We start from the raw sequence: 18620 nt of genomic DNA on the forward strand, positions 1-18620 counted from the left end.
TGACTTGCGCGTGTATTGCCCGCATAATCTATATTTGCTTCTTGATGTATGTACACTAACTTAAGTCTTATTCTTCTTCTTTGTTTTGCTCTTCTCAGCTTGCTCGCGCTTTCTCTTGTTGATCTGCCTCTTTTCGCCAAAATTCTCCTTATCCATGTCCATCATAGCCTCTCTCTTAGCAGTGGTCATCTTAGTTAGAGAGGTACCCACGACTTTATCATCATCAACCTCTTCTAGCAACTCCATCTTTTTGTTTGCTCTTTCCTCAATGGCATGAACTCTTTCGACGTCTCTCTCTGCAACAATGCTGACAGAGTCACCCTTTCTTCCAGCTCTAGCAGTTCTACCGACTCTATGGATGAAATCATCGGGATCAGCTGGAAGATCGTAGTTAATGACAAGTTCGACGGTTGGAATATCTAAACCTCTCGATGCAACATCGGTTGCAATCAAGATACGTGCGGCTTGCGCTTTGAAACGGTGCAAAGAACTAGTTCTTTCCAGCTGAGGCATCTCAGAATGCAAAGATGCTACTCTGAAATCCAATTTTCTTAATGTTCTTCGTAAAAGCTCTGCTGTCCTCGTTCTGTTGACGAAGATAATGACATTCACGGTGGCATACTTCTCAAGCGAAAGAATAGTATGCAAATAAGCTTCCTTCACATACGATGGTACAAACACATAGTAGAGCAGTAAAGTAGATGGGATGGCAACTTTATCCACAGTTTCCACTTCATGCATAAACACCGGTAATTTCCCCTCTGGTGTAGGCTTGTTCTTCAACGACCTTACAGCGTCAGTGACCGTGGCAGTGAACAAAAGTGTTTGTCTTTTGGAAGCATCAGGTAAAACACTCAAGCATCTCTGCAAATCTTTGCTGAAGGAATTGCTGAGCACACGGTCGGCTTCATCTAGAACCAAGTACTTAACGCTTCGAAGGCCCTTAATGGTTTCTTCTCCACTGTTCAAAATATGGTCTGCCAACCGGCCTGGTGTTGCAACGACAAAATGTGGTCTTTTCTGTAGTTCTAATGCCTGCTTCACGATATCTTCACCTCCCACTATAACACTGAGCCTGATGTTCATTTGGGCACCGAGAGCAGCAAATTGCTCGGCAATCTGCATCGCCAACTCTCTTGTTGGCGTCAAAACAAGTCCGTAGATTCCCATAGGGTCTTCAGACCATTTGGTAAGCATAGGAGCAGCAAAAGCAATGGTTTTACCAGAACCTGTCTTTGCACCACCAATACAGTCTTTCCCTTTCAAAATCTCGGGTATACATGCTTTTTGAATCAGAGTCGGCGAATTTATTTTCATTGCCGCTAGCGACTCATCAAGCCACTTGGCAACGCCTAGTTCCAGAAACGTCATTTTAGGTTTAACGGATTATGATTCTGCAGCCTTTTCCGCGATGCTCATCTGAAGATAGTACCACACCCGTACATCCTCATTTGTCTTCTATGTGTTATGGAAGAATGTCTACGAAGAGTTGACTGAATTTCTATGAATTAGAAAAGTCTATCTCATATAGAAGGTCGGTTGCACTTCTATCTTTATTTCTTTGGTGTTCTTTTTCTTCTATACTCAGACATAGAAATGTTCACGTTGTGGTCACGTGTGCGGTATCACTATCCAGCTACTTTTCCAGACACCATTTGCTAAAGTTGACCATGCTTCGATTCCAACGATTTGCGAAATATCGGTCTTTTTCACAGATTACTAGAAGGTTCAATGAGGCCATCACTGAAGATGTACCAGTAATAGATCCATTTGCCAATATTCCAAAGTCCAGTTTCCTGTTTGGAGATCAAAATTCACAGTTGCAATCGAACGCAGCATACAAGAACCTAGAGTACACTGTCAAATCTACCGACGATCTTGGATTGCGAGACTGTGAAATCCCCATGGATAATTACTTCTTGGGAGATTCCCACCATTCACATAAGATTTTCAGTGGAAATCATCACAACTACAAGCAGGGCCAAAAAGTTGAGCAACGAACTTTTGTTGATTTGAGACTTCTTCGCCTTCATACTGGAAATGGTGGAAACGGGTGTGTTTCATTTTTGAGAGATGCAAATCGTCCGATTGGACCACCAGATGGTGGTGATGGTGGTGATGGTGGCAATATCTATGTACAAGTTGTGAACAATGTCAGTCTGTTGCACAAAATAAAGAGAAGTTATAATGCAGGGAATGGAAGGCCGGGAACTTCCAGTCAACTCGACGGTAAAAGTGGTGAAGATATTATTCTAGAGATTCCTGTTGGAACCACCATGAGATGGATCCCGGATCCTCTCTTGGTGAAAGACCAATTGCGTGAATCTGGAGGTGATATCTCCAAAATCAAAATGGGCGTGAAGATGACTGAGGCCAGTGACATACAACTTTTCCGTGGCGACTATGAACCCGGTGAAGGTTGGATATTCAAAGAAAAGGATGAAGAGTACCACAGGGAAAGGGATTATTTTGCTGAACTCAATGAACAAGTAAAAGACTACGACCGCGAAATCATTGCCGAGGAATTGACTTTCGACCAATTTCCTGTTCTAGGCTTAGACTTTAACAAACCTACTGAGAAGCCTGTATTAATTTTAAGAGGAGGCAAAGGTGGAATGGGAAATATGCATTTTCTTACGACGAATGTGCGGAACCCGCGATTTAGTAAGAAGGGCCGCCAAGGGTTATGTGAATACTTCATTCTCGAGTTGAAGCTCATTGCCGATTTGGGTCTTGTGGGTTTGCCCAATGCAGGGAAACTGAGTTTGTTGAGAGCCATATCTAAAGCTAGGCCCAGAGTCGGTCATTGGGAGTTCACTACACTTCAGCCTACAATCGGAACTATATTTACGACAATAGACAAGGATCCTTTTACCGTGGCCGACATTCCAGGAATCATCAAGGGCGCCTCAGAGAACCGAGGAATGGGCATGGATTTTTTGAGGCATATTGAACGGAGCGGAGGCTTAGTTTTTGTGGTGTCGTTGGAGTCGGAAAATCCAGCTCTTGATTTGCAAACGTTGATGAACGAGATCGGGACTAAAAGAATGAAGGGTAAAAACGTTATGGTCATTGGAACAAAGGCAGATTTGGTTGAGAATGGGAACTCTTACAAGAAACTCGTCGAGTACGTTAAAAGCCACGATGCCGCCTGGAAATGTATTCCAGTGTGCGCACCTCGTGGAGAGAATATTGATCAGTGTATTCAGATGATGAGTGCTCTTGCTAAAAAGTGAACGAGGCTTAAAGAATGCTTGAAAGGGCATTTGCAACCCTTTGTTTACATATGAAACGAAAGTAAGCATGAAACTAGGTACATCTTCGACTAATCAAATTGTCCTCATATGAAGGAGACAATGTGAGTTTTACGGATTATTTGTATTGTTCCGATACAGCGCATATTGGGTGTGTATTGAAATCTGCCAAACAAGGAAATCAAAGCTAAAGATAATGGCACAAATTAAAAACACATGAAACCGAAGTTTATGTTACAATACTGTCAACATAAAAACGAATACAATAATGTTTCTGTCTTATCAATCTTTCTACAAAGTGTTAGCCACGGATATTACATCCGGCCAGCAAATAACAATTTGTAGATTTGAACTAGACCCTCTCTTTGGCGAGGGGGGTGGCGCCAAATATGCATGCACTCATGTCCCAATTCGGAGTGTTAATTGTTCCCAAGTTTTACATTTCGGGCAACTTTTAGCATGTATGGCGGACTTTTTTCAAGGCGCCTCTTTTCCAAGCCCAGAAGCAGGTCTAGGCACACGTCCGATGTCATGCATCCGAAATGCACTAGAAGCGCGCGCGCATAAGATTCCGTTCCGACCAACACCAATTCTCAACTCTTACAAGCTCTAATAGAATGTCTTCTAAAATGTAAACTTTAAATCGTATATCCATACATTTCCCAATCTATAACCCGAATTATCCAACCCATTTTACCTAACATACCAGCCGTTAGACGCGACCGCCGCATCTTGTTTGAAGCACTTGCTCTATTTTCTGGAGAATATAGTTCGTAGGGTACTCCACAGGCTTGCGAAAAGTAAAATCAAACCCCAACTTTTCGTAGAGTTCTAAATCTGCACAGAGATACTTGGTCGTTACGGCAATCAAGCCCACTTGATCCAACTCGCGCGACGACCGTACTTTCAGTGCAATCTCCGTTCCAGTCACAATGGGCATTTCGATGTCCAAGAAGATAAGGTGATAATGCAGTAGCGTACGATGGCTTATTTCCACCAGTGCCGACTCTTGTACTGTGCGCACTGATGCGTTCGGAAAAAGCTTCAAGAGCATTCTCCGAAATATCCGGAGATTAATTTCATTATCATCAACGAGAAGGAACGAGTATGGTTGATTGTTTGGAATGAAAGCCTCCGAGTCCTCGACAGGAGACGGATAAAACAGATTTATGTCTCTGGTATCAATGTGGTTTTTGCTGTTGCAGCTGTTGCTGCTGGTAGATTTCATGGAGGGCAGCCAAGTCTTGAAGAATTCTCCCTCTACTTCAGATACGGGAGTAACGATCATCACACAGGTAAACCCAAGGAGGTGGTGTATAAGGCTGATACCGTCAAATTAGGTCGTATTAAAAGATAAGAACTGTTTGGAAATAGCAAATAGCCCTAGCATTTTTTTGGGGGAAGGCGCTGCTTTATATTGATACAAAGAAGCAACTGCGAGGCTGATGCTAGAGTTGCGCGACGCGGGCGGGTTGGTATGTGTCTTTCTGCAGGAAAAGAAGAGAAAAAATGTGCAGTAGTGCATCTTGGACTTGCTCTGGGCCGCCCCGCTCAATCTAAATTGTTAATTAGTCTGCATCATCAAATTTTATTTGCTTGTTGCAGCGGGGCCAAATTATTTCCCTTGAAATGTTGTTTTATTTCTGTTTCTTGCAAGGTACGAATTTTGTCCGCCTCTAGTGGTTATGTGTGAGTTTGGTGTTTCTGGCCTGTTGATTGACTTTTCCTTCATATAATAGAGAAAAAGTGGTACGGGCTAAAAGATTGAGGGGAATGCACCATAGAAAATACAGACGCTGGTCTCGGGTGTCTCAGATATAAATTTGAACCGCGACATATGCTGTTGTATTGTGATGAGATTGTTGGAAACAAAATTATATTCGGTAACAATCTATGGTGTTCACAGGTTGAATTCTTCGGTGAAAGCATTCGTTCATACTATACTCTCAAAACGTCCTTCCATCTTTTACCGAAATGCAGGACAGACAGTTTAGCCCAATACTGGTACAAGCTTCTGTCTTTTTGCGCATCTCCATCTAAGTTCTTTTCTTTTTTTTTTTATCTCCGAACTTGTGTCAGTACAGAGGGGCCTCGTCTGCCTTTAGTTTTCCGTAGTGACTAGGTTCTCTCAATCATTCCTCTCCTAAAGCCTGCACCTATCCATAACCGGAATTTCTGGATCGCATTCTCGATTCTGGCCGGGTATTCCGATGTGGTAGGTGCGGAATGGAGATGGTACTTCTTCAAACACAAATTGTGGCCTGTTGTGACGTCGAGTGGTTTCATTTTTATAGGGGCCTTTTTTTTTGCCTCTATCTTTTCTTGTCTATGTTTCAAGCGTTAGCATAGATTACCATACATTTAGAGTTATAGCCTGGGTCACCGTGTACAATTTTAACTTAGTATGACTCCTTGCATCAAACTTTTTCCCATGGGCAGTGGACTTAGAAACCACAGGTACAAGGGGGCTAAATTTCAATTCCGGACTAATATCTTATCTTATTCACTTTCACGTTGCTCTTCCTTTTCAGTTCTTAGTAGGTTCCGACCTGCATGTATTATTCAGATCGTCTTACTATCTACAGTTGTGCACATCCATCGTATAGTACTGGTGTGTCATGTCAGCTAATCTGTTTAAACTCACCGTCAATGAGCATTTGGAAGGGCTTCCTAAGGTGATTCAATCTAAATTATATGATGCACCAGCAACATGTTTGTCGATTTTTCGTTTACTTCCCCCTCTCGCTAAATTTTACATTGTGAGTATGGTTTTCACAGACAAGCCTGTTGCCGTTAAAGATCTAGAAAAATGGTGCCAACCTCAAGCTCGCAAACTTCAGTATGAGTCTTTCAAGCGTCTCCGCGCTTTGCATTTGATAGAGGAAGACCAGAGCGGAACTCATGTTCGCCTACATCAAACTTTCAGAAACAACTTCAGAGACTGTTTGACAGGTTCACAGGCCCCCAATGCATTCGGTATAATTGTACCTGGCTCGGACAAGCATCCAATAGATGTGAAGTTCCTCGATCAATTTGCATCGCAGAAGTGGGAAACAATTTTGCATTTTATGGTGGGAACGGAACTCCCGACTGTGCCTTCCAAGTCTGTACTCTCGCTTTTGAAACTGGGGGGCCTCATGGAAGGGCATGGTACGAGCGCGTATAGTCTCAAGATTACGAACAGTGGCTTTCAGTTCTTGTTGCAGGATGTCAACGTACAGATATGGACTCTATTGTTGGAGTACCTTAATTTGACGCAAGAATTAAATATGGATCCCGTCGATGTCTTGAATTTCATTTTCATCCTAGGATCGCTAGAGTTAGGCAAAGCATATGCGGTCTCTAGTTTAAGTGATACTCAACTTAGTATGTTGCCAGATCTAAGAGACTATGGGCTCGTCTATCAACGATCGGAAAATTCTACGAGATTCTTCCCAACGAGATTGGCCACTACGTTAACTTCAGAGTCCACGGGATTGAAAACTCCGTCGATGGCTTTAAATCAAACCTTGGAAGACCCTGGAGCGAAGGACCAGGAACATGTCACCTCAGAGGCTGGTGAATCTCAGCTGGGTCAGATTATTTTGGAAACGAACTTCAAGCTTTATGCATATACAAACTCACCTCTAGAGATTGCTATATTAAATTTGTTTGTGAATTTGAAAGTACGTTTCGCCAATATGGTTATTGGTCAAATTACAAGAGAGTCTATCAGGAAAGCACTTTATAATGGAATCACTGCAGACCAGATAATCAAGTTTCTCGAGACTCATGCCCATTCCCAGATGAGAACTTCTGCAAAGGAGAAATTGGATAAGAAAATTGAATTTGATGCCAGCCATAATATAAACACAGCCGGTGGAGCACCACAATCCAAGTCTTCTGACTCCGGTGTCGCTCAGCATCGTTTGGAAATCCTTCCCCCAAATGTGGTAGATCAAATAAAACTTTGGCAGTTGGAGTTAGACCGAATTCAGACATTTGAGGGGTATCTTTTTAAGGACTTCAAAAATCAGAATGAGTATGATGTTTTATGCAATTATGCTACAGAAGTTGGTGTGCTTCTTTGGTCAGATAAGACAAAATTGCGCTTTTTCGTTACAGCAGAAGGAATGCACCAGGTGGCCGACTTCGCTAGTCGTAAATTTCGGTGATTGTAAGTGATTACTATTAGCATTATATACTCCCAACATTTAACCAGAGCACGCGTCACATCCCTCGATGTCAGATATATTGCAAGATAAAGGAGTACTATCATGAATATTGTAGTCATCGTCAATGTTTTGCTTGGCTTCGAATGTAGCCAGAGAAAAGCTTTCGGTCTCTTTTACAACTTGTGATTCTCCAACCAGATCCCAACCTTCACTGTCCGCAGGTGAAGGTGTAATCAATGCTTTCTTGAGACGTTTTCTGCTATTTTGTTCAGAGCTTAATTGATGCTTAGAAAATCTTTCCCTTGAAATATACCTTCGTTTGGGAAGGGTCGAGACTTCTGGTACCACCATCAGTTTCAATTTCGCCTCTATCTCTTGTTTATCAACAGTGAACTGAATAGCTCTTGCTGCCGCCTGTGTCCTCAAATAATACATCCCCGTCTTTAGTCCTTGCTCCCAAGCAAAGAAATGGCAAGAAGTTAGTGTTCCGAAAGTTGGATTCATCAAATGAATATTCATACTTTGCAGTTGGTCTATGAATCTTCCTCTCTCAGCAGCTAGTCGAACGATATGCTTTTGACTAATTTCCCACACTGTTTTGTAGAGCTTTTTAAGCTTTTGAGGTATGATATCGATATTTTGGACCAGCCCATTATTCATAATAATCATATCTTTGACAGCCTTGTTCCAAATTCCAAGAGCTCTCAAGTCCTTAACAAGATACTTGTTGACTACCTGAAATTCACCTGAAAGGACCCTGCGATTGTAAATGTTCGATGTAAAAGGCTCAAAACACTCATTAAATCCTAAAATTTGTGATGTAGAGGCCGTGGGCATTGCAGCAACAAGTAAAGAGTTTCTTAAGCCGTACTTCTTTACTTGTTCCTTAAGCTCATCCCAATCATCAAAAAAATCCGGTTTATAATTCCACAAATCAAATTGGAGTTTACCCTTTGATGCTGGTGATCCTTCGAAACTTTCATAGTAACCCTTCTCTTTGGATAACTCCATAGAGCTTTCAATGGCTGCATGGTAAATAGTTTCAAAAATCTGGCTATTAAGGGTTGCTGCTTCAGCACTGTCAAAGGGTAATCGAAGTTCTAAAAAAGTATCAGCTAGCCCTTGAACACCAATCGCAATAGGACGATGTTTCAAATTGGATACTTTTGCACTCTTAATGGGATACTTCGTTACATCAATAACTCTATCAAGACTGCGAGCAAGTATTTTTGTAACTTTGTGGAGTTTCTTGAAGTCAAAGGCGACGTTACCATTTTCATTTGCAGTTACAAATGTGGGAAGTCCGAGCAGTGCCAAGTTGCATACAGCAGTTTCTTCTGGGGATGAATATTCAACGATTTCGCAACAAAGATTAGATGACTTTATAGTCCCTAAATTCATTTGATTCAGTTTCCGATTACATGCGTCTTTATAAAGCATAAATGGCATTCCAGTCTCTGTTTGCGCCTGAAGAATATGCATCCACAATTTTCTTGCTTCAATGGTTGTGCAAGCAAGATCTTCTTCCTCATATTTTTGATAAAGACTCTCGAATTCCTCTCCATAGACGTCGCTTAAACCAGGAGCTTTACTTGGGGAAAATAAACTCCACTTTCCGTTATTTTTCACCCGCTTCATGAATAAATCTGGGATCCACAAGGCAAAGAACAAGTCTCTCGCTCTCAATTCATCAGGGCCATGATTCTTTCGAAGTTCAAGCACTTCCATGATGTCCCCGTGCCAAGGCTCGATGTAAATAGCAAATGCGCCCGGTCGTTTGTTTCCTCCCTGATCGACATATCTTGCAGTGTTATTGAAGACTTTCAACATCGGAACTAATCCGTTTGAGGTGCCATTAGATGACAGTATAGCAGATCCATTACTTCTTATATTGTGAACATGAATTCCCAAACCACCGGAGCCTTTCAGAATTAAAGCTGCTGAATGTAACGTTTTGAAGATCCCATCAATGGAATCTTCTTTTATTCCCATCAAGAAACACAGCGATAAGAAATTATTATTCGTTCCAGCACTAAACAAAGTGGGAGATGAAAATATGAGATATTTTTCAGACATTAAATCGTAGATTTCACTCACTCGTTGGAGTGCGTTTTTGTCATCCAATTTACCGTGAAGGCCAATAGCCACTCTTAAAAATAGGTATTGCGGTGTTTCGGCAACGACGTTGTCAATTTGCAAAAAGTAAGATTTGCATAAGGTCCTCATCCCAAAGTATGTAAAATTCATGTCTCTTTCTGGTCGGACCAATTTATCTAGGTAATCGGAGTTTCTAGCCACAAATTCGGCAGCATCTTTCGAGACCAAACCGAGATCCATTTTGATTTTGCTTTCAGTTTTGGAACCATTTTCTAGCCTCGAAAAATTGGTGGAAAAAGGACTTACGACAAGCCTTTGTACTCGATAGGCCTCAACACGCCCAGCAAGAAGAGCAAAATCCGGATTTTGAACGACTCGCTGTGCTAGGGTCTCAGCAACAAGCTCCAAAAGTTGGTTCACAGTTAGAGATGCTGGTAGCGAATTCTCAATCGCTTTCATGGACAATTCTAGTTCCGATGAAGATATATCTAGTTCCCTATTTAGTTCATCCAAAGTCTTTCGGAGTCTTCCGATTTGGAACGGATTGCTCCCATTAATTTCATAAACAACTGTCGTCATGATTTCAAGTTGAAAGCTCTACCTCATCATTCTAAGCAAGTCTCTTTATGGCACTAAATGTGCAGTACCTCATTACATGTCCGTTTATGGTGGCAACCCCACATGCCGTCAAGCATGCACGTTCACATCACAGTTCGTTTCGCAGTTTTATCAAAAGATTCGAGGACCTTTGCATCGTTACGGGGAAATAGGAAAAAAAGAAGCTCGTGCTCAGGTTCGAACTAAGGACCAACAGATTTGCAATCTGCTGCGCTACCACTGCGCCACACGAGCTTCTTGTTTGTGGAATGATCTAGAGGGTAATAAATCATCTAATTTTATTACTTATGAGTATGACTTCATGTCGCTTTCATATTTTCTAGCTTTCAATGTCATTAATAGAAGCGAACTTTGCTTCTCATTTATAGCTGCAGAAGAGTGTGTAACGACGTTTGTGAGCAATGTGCGCACCCGTACATCGCGATCGGCAGAAAAAAACTAAACTCATCTTAGATCTTCAATTAGTAATACAAACTTGATCGCGATGGTAAAAAGAAAGGCATCGGAAGATCTGGATATCCAGATGGATGATGCTTTCCTGCCGCTTTTACAGGATGAATACAAAGGTAAAAAACTCACCGATCCTATAAGCACTGCGAAGGACAAGTGGAATCTTTTACCTGCTTTCTTGAAAGTTAAAGGCTTGGTGAAACAACACTTGGATTCCTTCAACTATTTTGTGGATGTTGACTTGAAAAAGATCATTCGTGCTAATGAACTTGTGCTATCTGATGTGGATCCGCAATTCTATCTCAAATACTTAGATATCAGAGTGGGACATAAGTCCTCTCTGGCTCCAGGAACTAAAGAAGTTATAATGGCGCCCCATGAATGTCGTTTGCGTGACTTAACATACTCAGCTCCAATCTATGTTGACGTTGAGTACACAAGAGGCAGAAAAATCATTATGCACAAAGACTTGGAGATAGGGCGCATGCCAATCATGTTGCGTTCAAATAAGTGTGTTTTGGATGGGATTGATGAACATCAAATGGCGGTTTTCGAGGAGTGTCCAATCGACCCAGGTGGATACTTCATTGTCAATGGTACGGAAAAGGTTATCTTGATTCAAGAGCAACTTTCGAAGAACAGAATCATTGTCGAAGCTGATGAAAAGAAAGCCATTGTTCAAGCTTCTGTCACGTCTTCGACCCACGAACGTAAGTCGAAAACATACGTGATCTCCAAGAACGAAAAAATTTATTTGAAGCACAATTCCATTGCTGAAGATGTTCCAATTGTGGTTGTTTTGAAAGCTGCTGGTATCGTTTCGGACATGGAAATACTACAGCTTGTTTGTGGTGCTAACTCGCAATACCAAGATTTATTCGCTATAAACTTTGAAGAAGCCGCAAAACTCGAAATTTTTACTCAACAACAAGCTCTTCTTTATATCGGTAAGAGAGTGAAAACAGTTCGTCGGGCTGGTGCTCCTAAGTTATCGCAACTTCAAGAGGGTATTGAAGCCATTGCCACAACAGTTATCGCCCATTTGACAGTGTCTGACTTAAACTTTCGTGAAAAAGCCTTGTACATTGCTATCATGGCCAGAAAGGTGTTAATGACTATGCACAATCCATCTATGGTTGACGATAGAGATTACGTTGGTAATAAGCGTTTGGAATTAGCTGGTCAATTAATGTCTTTGCTTTTCGAGGATTTGTTCAAAAAGTTCAACACAGACTTCAAGGCCAATATTGATAAGATATTGAAGAAGCCGAGCCGAACCTCGGAATTTGACGCTTTGTTGTCGATCAACATTCACTCTAACAACATCACAATGGGAATGAATCGTGCTATCTCCACAGGTAATTGGTCTTTGAAACGTTTCAAGATGGAGAGAGCTGGAGTCACTCACGTTTTATCACGTTTATCATACATTTCTGCATTGGGTATGATGACTCGTATCTCCTCTCAGTTTGAAAAGTCTCGTAAAGTTTCTGGACCCAGAGCTTTGCAGCCTTCCCAATTTGGGATGTTGTGTACATCGGATACACCAGAAGGTGAAGCCTGTGGTTTGGTGAAAAACTTGGCGTTGATGACACACATCACAACTGATGATGAAGAAGAACCAATCAAGCGCTTATGTTTCATTTTGGGCTGTGAGGATATTTATAGCATTGACTCTGCTACCATTTATACGGAGGGCAACTACGGCGTTTTTCTCAATGGTACTATGGTTGGTACAACCAGATTTCCAGTGAAGTTCGTTAAGGATTTCCGTCGTTTGAGAAGGTCAGGGAAAGTGTCAGAGTTTATTTCCATTTTTACAAACTCTCACCAAGCAGCAGTTCATATTGCCACGGATGGTGGTCGTGTGTGTCGGCCCTTGATTATTGTGGATGAAGTCACAGGACAACCCCGTGTTGAAGCGCATCACTTGAAAAAGTTATTGAGTGGAGACTGGGTATTCGACGATTTCTTGAAGTATGGTCTTGTTGAGTATTTGGATGTGAATGAAGAAAATGACTCGTTGATTGCCTTATATGAGAAAGATATGGCTGAGAATCCACATCTCCGTTTCACACATTTGGAGATTGAACCATTCACAGTCCTCGGTGCTGTTGCGGGCTTGATTCCATACCCACATCACAACCAATCTCCTAGAAACACATATCAATGTGCTATGGGTAAGCAAGCAATTGGTGCTATCGCGTACAATCAATTTAGAAGGATTGACACTTTGTTGTACTTTATGGTTTATCCACAACAGCCAATGGTGAAGTCGAAGACTATTGAATTGATTGAATATGATAAGCTTCCGGCTGGTCAAAACGCTACTGTGGCGGTGATGTCTTACTCTGGTTATGATATTGAAGATGCTTTGGTCTTAAATAAGTCATCTATCGATAGAGGTTTCGGAAGATGCCAGGTGGTGCGTAAAAACACCATCGTCTTGAAAAGATATCCTAACCACACCAAAGATATCGTTGCTGGTATGCGTGTGGATGAAAACGGTGACCCTATCTTTGCTCACAACGCATTGGGTCCTGATGGATTGGGTGAAGTCGGCATGCGGATTGAAAATGGCCAAGTGTATGCGAACAAACAAGTGCCAACAAATGCGGGTGAATCAGTGTTGGGAGATCACAATCAACCACAGTCTGCTGAATCTCACAGGGAAACGCCTGCCTACTACAGGGGTCCAGAACCTTCTTATGTGGATCAAGTAATGATGTCTGTTAGTGACAATGATCAGGCATTAATCAAGGTTCTTTTAAGACAGACTAGAAGACCAGAATTAGGTGACAAGTTTTCGTCTCGTCATGGACAGAAAGGTGTCTGTGGTATAATCGTCCAGCACGAAGATATGCCGTTCAATGATATGGGTATTTCGCCTGACATCATCATGAACCCCCATGGTTTCCCATCCCGTATGACTGTCGGTAAGATGATAGAGTTGATCTCTGGTAAAGCTGGTGTTTTGAATGGAACACTAGAATACGGTACTTGCTTTGGTGGCTCCAAGTTGGAAGACATGTCCAAGATTTTAGTAGACAAGGGATTCAACTATTCCGGAAAAGATATGTTGTACTCTGGAATCACAGGTGAGTGTTTGCAAGCCTACATCTTCTTTGGTCCAATTTACTACCAAAAGTTGAAACACATGGTTTTGGATAAAATGCATGCGAGATCCAGAGGTCCAAGAGCTGTTTTGACAAGACAGCCTACCGAAGGTAGATCCAGAGATGGTGGTTTGAGATTGGGTGAGATGGAGAGAGATTGTGTTATCGCTTACGGTGCTTCTCAGTTATTGCTTGAAAGGTTGATGATATCCTCAGATGCCTTTGAGGTAGATGTGTGCAACAATTGTGGATTAATGGGTTACAGCTCATGGTGCAGCACATGTAAGAGCTCTGAGCATGTAATTAAGATGACCATTCCATACGCAGCAAAGTTATTATTCCAGGAACTTTTGTCCATGAACATCGCGCCACGTTTGAAGTTGGGTGATGTGTTCTAGTCATCACACTATACATAATTGCATAATGAGCAACAAGTGCTCACAAAAATACACTTCTTACATTTTAGGCACTTTTTAATTTTAAATCAATTGAAAACAAACTTTACTTGAGTAAAACTAATCGTCTTTGGACCGGCCCAAGTGTAGACCCTTTCTAAGACCCTTTCCGACACTTTCAACGCCTTTTCCAAGGCCTTTAGTGACGCCCTTTCCAACGCTTCCGACAGCACCCACTCCAGCCCCTACACCGGTACCCACAGCGCCAAAAGCGTCACCAATACGAGTAGAACTTTCGGGACGGACGTTGAGAATGAAATCTGGTTTGAACGACAATTTCAAATGTGCAACACCTGCCTTTTCAATCTTATCGTCAAATAATTCCACATCAATCTCAGTCTCGCCCTCTGTAGTAACGTCGGAAAGTTTAGCTGTTCCAGAACACAAGAAGTCGTCTTGTTCCAAACCAACATCCCAGTCATAACATTCAACCTTGATAGTAGAGTCATACTTGTTTATCACAGGAACAGACGTCTCCTCGTTCCAAACAGGGTTCAAAGTCTTCTTTACCTTCTTGGTTCTGAAAAAGCTCTCCTTATCGGTGTTCAAGAATAACTTGACATAAGGATCTGACTTTCCATTGCTGTCTCCAGCCGGAATATCATCAGCACCAACAACGATTACTTTCAAGTGACCGCAGTTGTCCTTGCTGTCCAGCGCTGGAATTCCATTCTTGTACAAAATTGGGATCCAAGACGCCTGAAACTTGACCGAAGCCTCGGTAGCACCACTCAATTCAATGGTGGTTGGAGAGTTATAGCCATTCTTCAAAAGTTGCATGACTGGAAGCGTCACTTCACTGAGAGGTTTCTCAGCTCTGTTGTGCTCCTCCTTCTTTGCGAGCCTAAAGTTGACCTTCGACCATTCCAATTCCTTAATTGTCATATCTCCAGTCGCCCTAATCTTGGTGGACTTCTGTTTCAACTTCGGAGTGACGTAATCGGGAAGACCGTGGTTGTCTGCAAAGATTTGTAAGAAGCAATCAGTCTTGGAAGACTCGATTTCGAGAACTTCGATAGCCAACACACCACTAGTGTAAGTTAACAATTCATCCAAGTCCAATCTGAGCTTATTAGAATGTTCTTTTTCCTCTTCGTCATCCTCTTCATCACTCTTCTTGCTTTCCTTCTTCTTCTCACTCGCCTTATCATTTTTCGAAGGGTCGTCTTTGGTCAGCTTCTCTTTCTTTTCCTTCTCTTGCTTTCTCTTCTCTTCTTCCTCTTCTTGAATCTCCTCGTGTGACATCACTGGTAGCGCAGGATAGAAGGACAAAGAGTACGTAATGGAACCTTTGGGCTCTTTTTTGTAAATCAACTTAGAGGCTCTTTCCGAATCATCAACAGACTCAATGTATTTACCCTTCTCGTCTTTATTGATGAGGTCGCGTAAATTCACGTCAACTGAACCTAAAGTACGGTCTGCATGAAGGTTTTCCACATCCATGACTTCCAAGGTAAGTTTTTGGTTTGGCGAAGACACGGGCACGTAATAAATTTCATTCCATGTTGGGTTCAATGTCGAGTCCTGTGGAGTAGTTCTAGCTTTTTGGATGCCGTTGAGCAAAATACGAGTGTATGGGTCAACTTTACCGATAGACTCCAAATTGATTAAATCTTCCGCCCGCTTGACAGACACTCTCAATACACCTATTGGTGTGGTATAGCCACCAGCACCCGATGCGCCTTCCAACCTGATCGATTTCCATGTGGTGCTAAGTTTAATCTCACCACCTTTAGCAAATTGGAACCATGGGTCCTCAACTTGGGATGCATCGATTAAATCATTCAAACTAGTGATGATTGTGCCATATGTCTTATCATCTGATGTCTTGAGCACAACTTTAACCTTTGTTTTTGCACGGTTGTCGATAATCTTTTCCTTGGCTGTACCCCAAGAAGGCGCATTGTTCTTCTTCACTACACTCGTCTTGATGTAACTGTTGCCATTCAAGAATATCTCAGCATAGGTCGAGACTGGTTTTCCATCCTTAGACTTCAAGTTTCTTGCCTCAGAAACTTCGACTCTAACGATACCAGTGTTCAAATCAGGTGGTGGTACGATAGCCCCATCTGGTTCCATATGAGGAATCAATGTTGGCATGAAATGGTAACCAAATTTGAATTCACCCACTGCCTTGTTGTTACGGATAACGGGAACAGTGATGCCATCCTGTTTGGTGCACTCATTCAAGACATCCAAATCAAACTGCACTGTGCCAATTTGATGATCTTTTTTCTTTCCATTGTAATCCAACACTGCAATATTTAATGGCTCCGCAGTAGATGAAATAGGAATGTACAATTTCTGATTCCAGACGGGCTTTGAATTGTTCTCGATGATTTTGCTTTTAGCTAAAATTTCTTTGCCAAATCCAAGGGTACAGTACGGGTCGACGGTGTTATTAGGTTTTCCATAGTTCTTCAAACCGCGAGCGGACTTGAGGTCAACAAGTAAAACACCAATTGCAGAGTTCATTGGGAAGCCTGCCATGATTTGCAGGACATTTAATTGAAACGAAAGAGGGAAAAACAACATCGGTCCCGCATACTTTTTCACCATTTTGTTGATAAATGGATACAATCCAGGGAATGCTAAAACTTCCCACGCAGCCAGGGACAACAATCTGCAGTTAAAGTCAAATTCAGGCGCTTCCAACAAAGAAACATTGACAGTCTCAATGTGAGGAAAAGCAGTCATCATTCTCAATCTAACTCTAACCATACATTTGAATGAAACATCTGATACGGCGACTGGAATTGTGAGTCCAAATAGCTTTACCTTTACCACTACCTTTTGGTTGACGTTACTCTTCATTTGCTTGTTGCTAGAGTCAGCTAACTCGTTAGGTGTAAACGAACATCCCCAGTCCATAACAACGACATCATCCGCAGTTCCGGCTAATGATTTGACAATATCAATTCTTGGAGGCTTAGTGCCTGCGGTGAAAGAGTCGAGCCATAATGATTTGATGAACGCTGGAGCAGGAGAAGAGGCCAAGATTGGGTTTACTTGTTCGGACACAATTTGGGCTATTGAAGGCTCCAAAAAGTGCCAAAACTTTTCCAAAAAGATGTTAAGCCAGTCAATAGTCTCGTAGTCGGTTTCAATAGACTTAATGGTGAACTCTCTGTGGGCTTCTTCCCTCAAAGTCTGTCTGTACTTTCTGATGGAGCTTCTGTATAAAATAACACAAGCAACCATGATGAAAAACACAGGAGCTAATGAAAAACGGAACCAACCGACAACCCAGGACAATAACCCGCCTAAAATCAAGTAGGCAGCATTGTGGTACCAGTCACCATATGCCACGCTAGGTAAGAGCGTATCTAAAAAAGAACCACGGGATAACAAATCAATCACTTCATCTTCTGCTGTCAATGTGTCTGCTTTTTCCCAATGGCCAACTTCTTTCCATCCTTGAAATGTTGCATCGACAGGTTGTCTTGGAGGAGGCTTGGTCTTCACATTCGACATATCATAGTCCTCGCTAATTGTCCAATCAACCGTAGACGTGTTTACATCATCAGAAGATTCTTCTTTCAAGGTCTTGTCCTCAAGAGGCTTCTGCTTGACTTTCTGCTGGTGAGGAGGTTGCAACATCTCCGTCGGCTATTCGAAAGTTAGTAAGCCATTCTGGAGTCCTTCAGAGCTAATCAATTGAACTTTATCTCCTTTTTCTGCTTGAAAATACATACATCGGATGCTTCTGCACCGGCTGCTGCACTCATGATGATTACAGTTCAATAATTTTGAGTTGAACATTTAAGACCCGCAATCTACATGTGAGTCGTGTAAAGGCCAAATTTGTAGAACCTTGTAATTTTTAAATCTTTGGCTGGGAATGAAAGAGAAGTTAGGAAAGAGATATTTATAGTCAGGTACACCTCTAGGGAATAGAGACAACTTTCAATATTTTCTCCTCCGATACACAAATGGTTCCTCTTATCTGCCAATAGCGCACGAGCAACTAAGCAACTATGTACATAAACATGCACGCTTGTTTTCAGACGTTTCGAACTTTTTGCTTCTCTTCTAATTCTGTCCTTTTCTTAGTATTTCTTATTTTATTGTTGTCTCTGTCTCTTTCCTGTGAAAGGCGTAGCTTTTAGAAGTTCGTAGACTCGTGTCAAGAGCAATGCACAATCGCGTGAATTGTTCACTTGCATAATAAAATAAGGATACCGAAAGAGGAAATAGATAGTGCAATGAGGCAAATACTAGAAGGACGATTTTTATGCCTTATAACGGCTGGAAAGTGACCACAATGAGGAAGCAGGCTCATTCTTCACGTTTCATAAGGCGCGAGTGTGTTTATTTGTTTCATGAAGTGTAACCCCCCCCCCCCCCCTCTCGCGTGTGGTTGCGAGCAACCTGTTTCAAGTCATGAACTGTGTGTATGAGATCCTAATTTACTGTTGTTTTTTTATCTGCTTTTGTGGTTTTCTTTTCATCTGTAAAATTATTAACCTTCCGCTT

At 41.9% G+C, this 18620-nt stretch overlaps 7 protein-coding genes and 1 non-coding gene across 8 annotated transcripts; 3 read left to right on the top strand and 5 right to left on the bottom strand. All coding sequences in view use genetic code 12, as the record gives it.

Annotated features, from left to right (window-relative positions):
- Positions 1 to 60: 60 nt before the first annotated feature.
- Positions 61 to 1371, bottom strand: DBP8 (ATP-dependent RNA helicase; the record flags this gene model as incomplete). Its single annotated transcript, XM_002616973.2, has 1 exon — positions 61 to 1371. One exon carries the CDS (start codon positions 1369 to 1371, stop codon positions 61 to 63), a length of 1311 nt encoding a protein of 436 aa, XP_002617019.2.
- A 299-nt stretch (positions 1372 to 1670) lies between these two features.
- On the top strand, positions 1671 to 3236 carry MTG2 (putative GTPase; the record flags this gene model as incomplete). The annotated part of the gene is made up of 1 exon (XM_002616972.2): positions 1671 to 3236. The coding sequence occupies one exon, from the start codon at positions 1671 to 1673 to the stop codon at positions 3234 to 3236; it is 1566 nt and encodes a 521-aa protein (XP_002617018.2).
- Positions 3237 to 3966: 730 nt separating this feature from the next.
- On the bottom strand, positions 3967 to 4542 carry SRR1 (Srr1p; the record flags this gene model as incomplete). The annotated part of the gene is made up of 1 exon (XM_002616971.1): positions 3967 to 4542. One exon carries the CDS (start codon positions 4540 to 4542, stop codon positions 3967 to 3969), a length of 576 nt encoding a protein of 191 aa, XP_002617017.1.
- A 1330-nt stretch (positions 4543 to 5872) lies between these two features.
- Positions 5873 to 7408, top strand: FOB63_005334 (TFIIH/NER complex subunit; the record flags this gene model as incomplete). The annotated part of the gene is made up of 1 exon (XM_002616970.1): positions 5873 to 7408. The coding sequence occupies one exon, from the start codon at positions 5873 to 5875 to the stop codon at positions 7406 to 7408; it is 1536 nt and encodes a 511-aa protein (XP_002617016.1).
- A 39-nt stretch (positions 7409 to 7447) lies between these two features.
- On the bottom strand, positions 7448 to 10084 carry RNR3 (Rnr3p; the record flags this gene model as incomplete). The annotated part of the gene is made up of 1 exon (XM_002616969.1): positions 7448 to 10084. One exon carries the CDS (start codon positions 10082 to 10084, stop codon positions 7448 to 7450), a length of 2637 nt encoding a protein of 878 aa, XP_002617015.1.
- Positions 10085 to 10285: 201 nt separating this feature from the next.
- On the bottom strand, positions 10286 to 10357 carry FOB63_005687. Its single transcript has one exon. It is a non-coding gene; the product is annotated as a tRNA-Cys (tRNA).
- A 250-nt stretch (positions 10358 to 10607) lies between these two features.
- FOB63_005336 (DNA-directed RNA polymerase III core subunit) lies at positions 10608 to 14087 on the top strand (the record flags this gene model as incomplete). The annotated part of the gene is made up of 1 exon (XM_002616968.1): positions 10608 to 14087. One exon carries the CDS (start codon positions 10608 to 10610, stop codon positions 14085 to 14087), a length of 3480 nt encoding a protein of 1159 aa, XP_002617014.1.
- Positions 14088 to 14204: 117 nt separating this feature from the next.
- On the bottom strand, positions 14205 to 17744 carry FOB63_005337 (tricalbin; the record flags this gene model as incomplete). The annotated part of the gene is made up of 1 exon (XM_002616967.1): positions 14205 to 17744. The coding sequence occupies one exon, from the start codon at positions 17742 to 17744 to the stop codon at positions 14205 to 14207; it is 3540 nt and encodes a 1179-aa protein (XP_002617013.1).
- Positions 17745 to 18620: the final 876 nt, after the last annotated feature.

Source organism: Clavispora lusitaniae (genome assembly GCF_014636115.1).
Source record: "Clavispora lusitaniae strain FDAARGOS_655 chromosome Unknown tig00002663_pilon, whole genome shotgun sequence".
In the NCBI taxonomy this organism is placed as follows: Eukaryota; Fungi; Ascomycota; class Pichiomycetes; order Serinales; family Metschnikowiaceae; genus Clavispora; species Clavispora lusitaniae.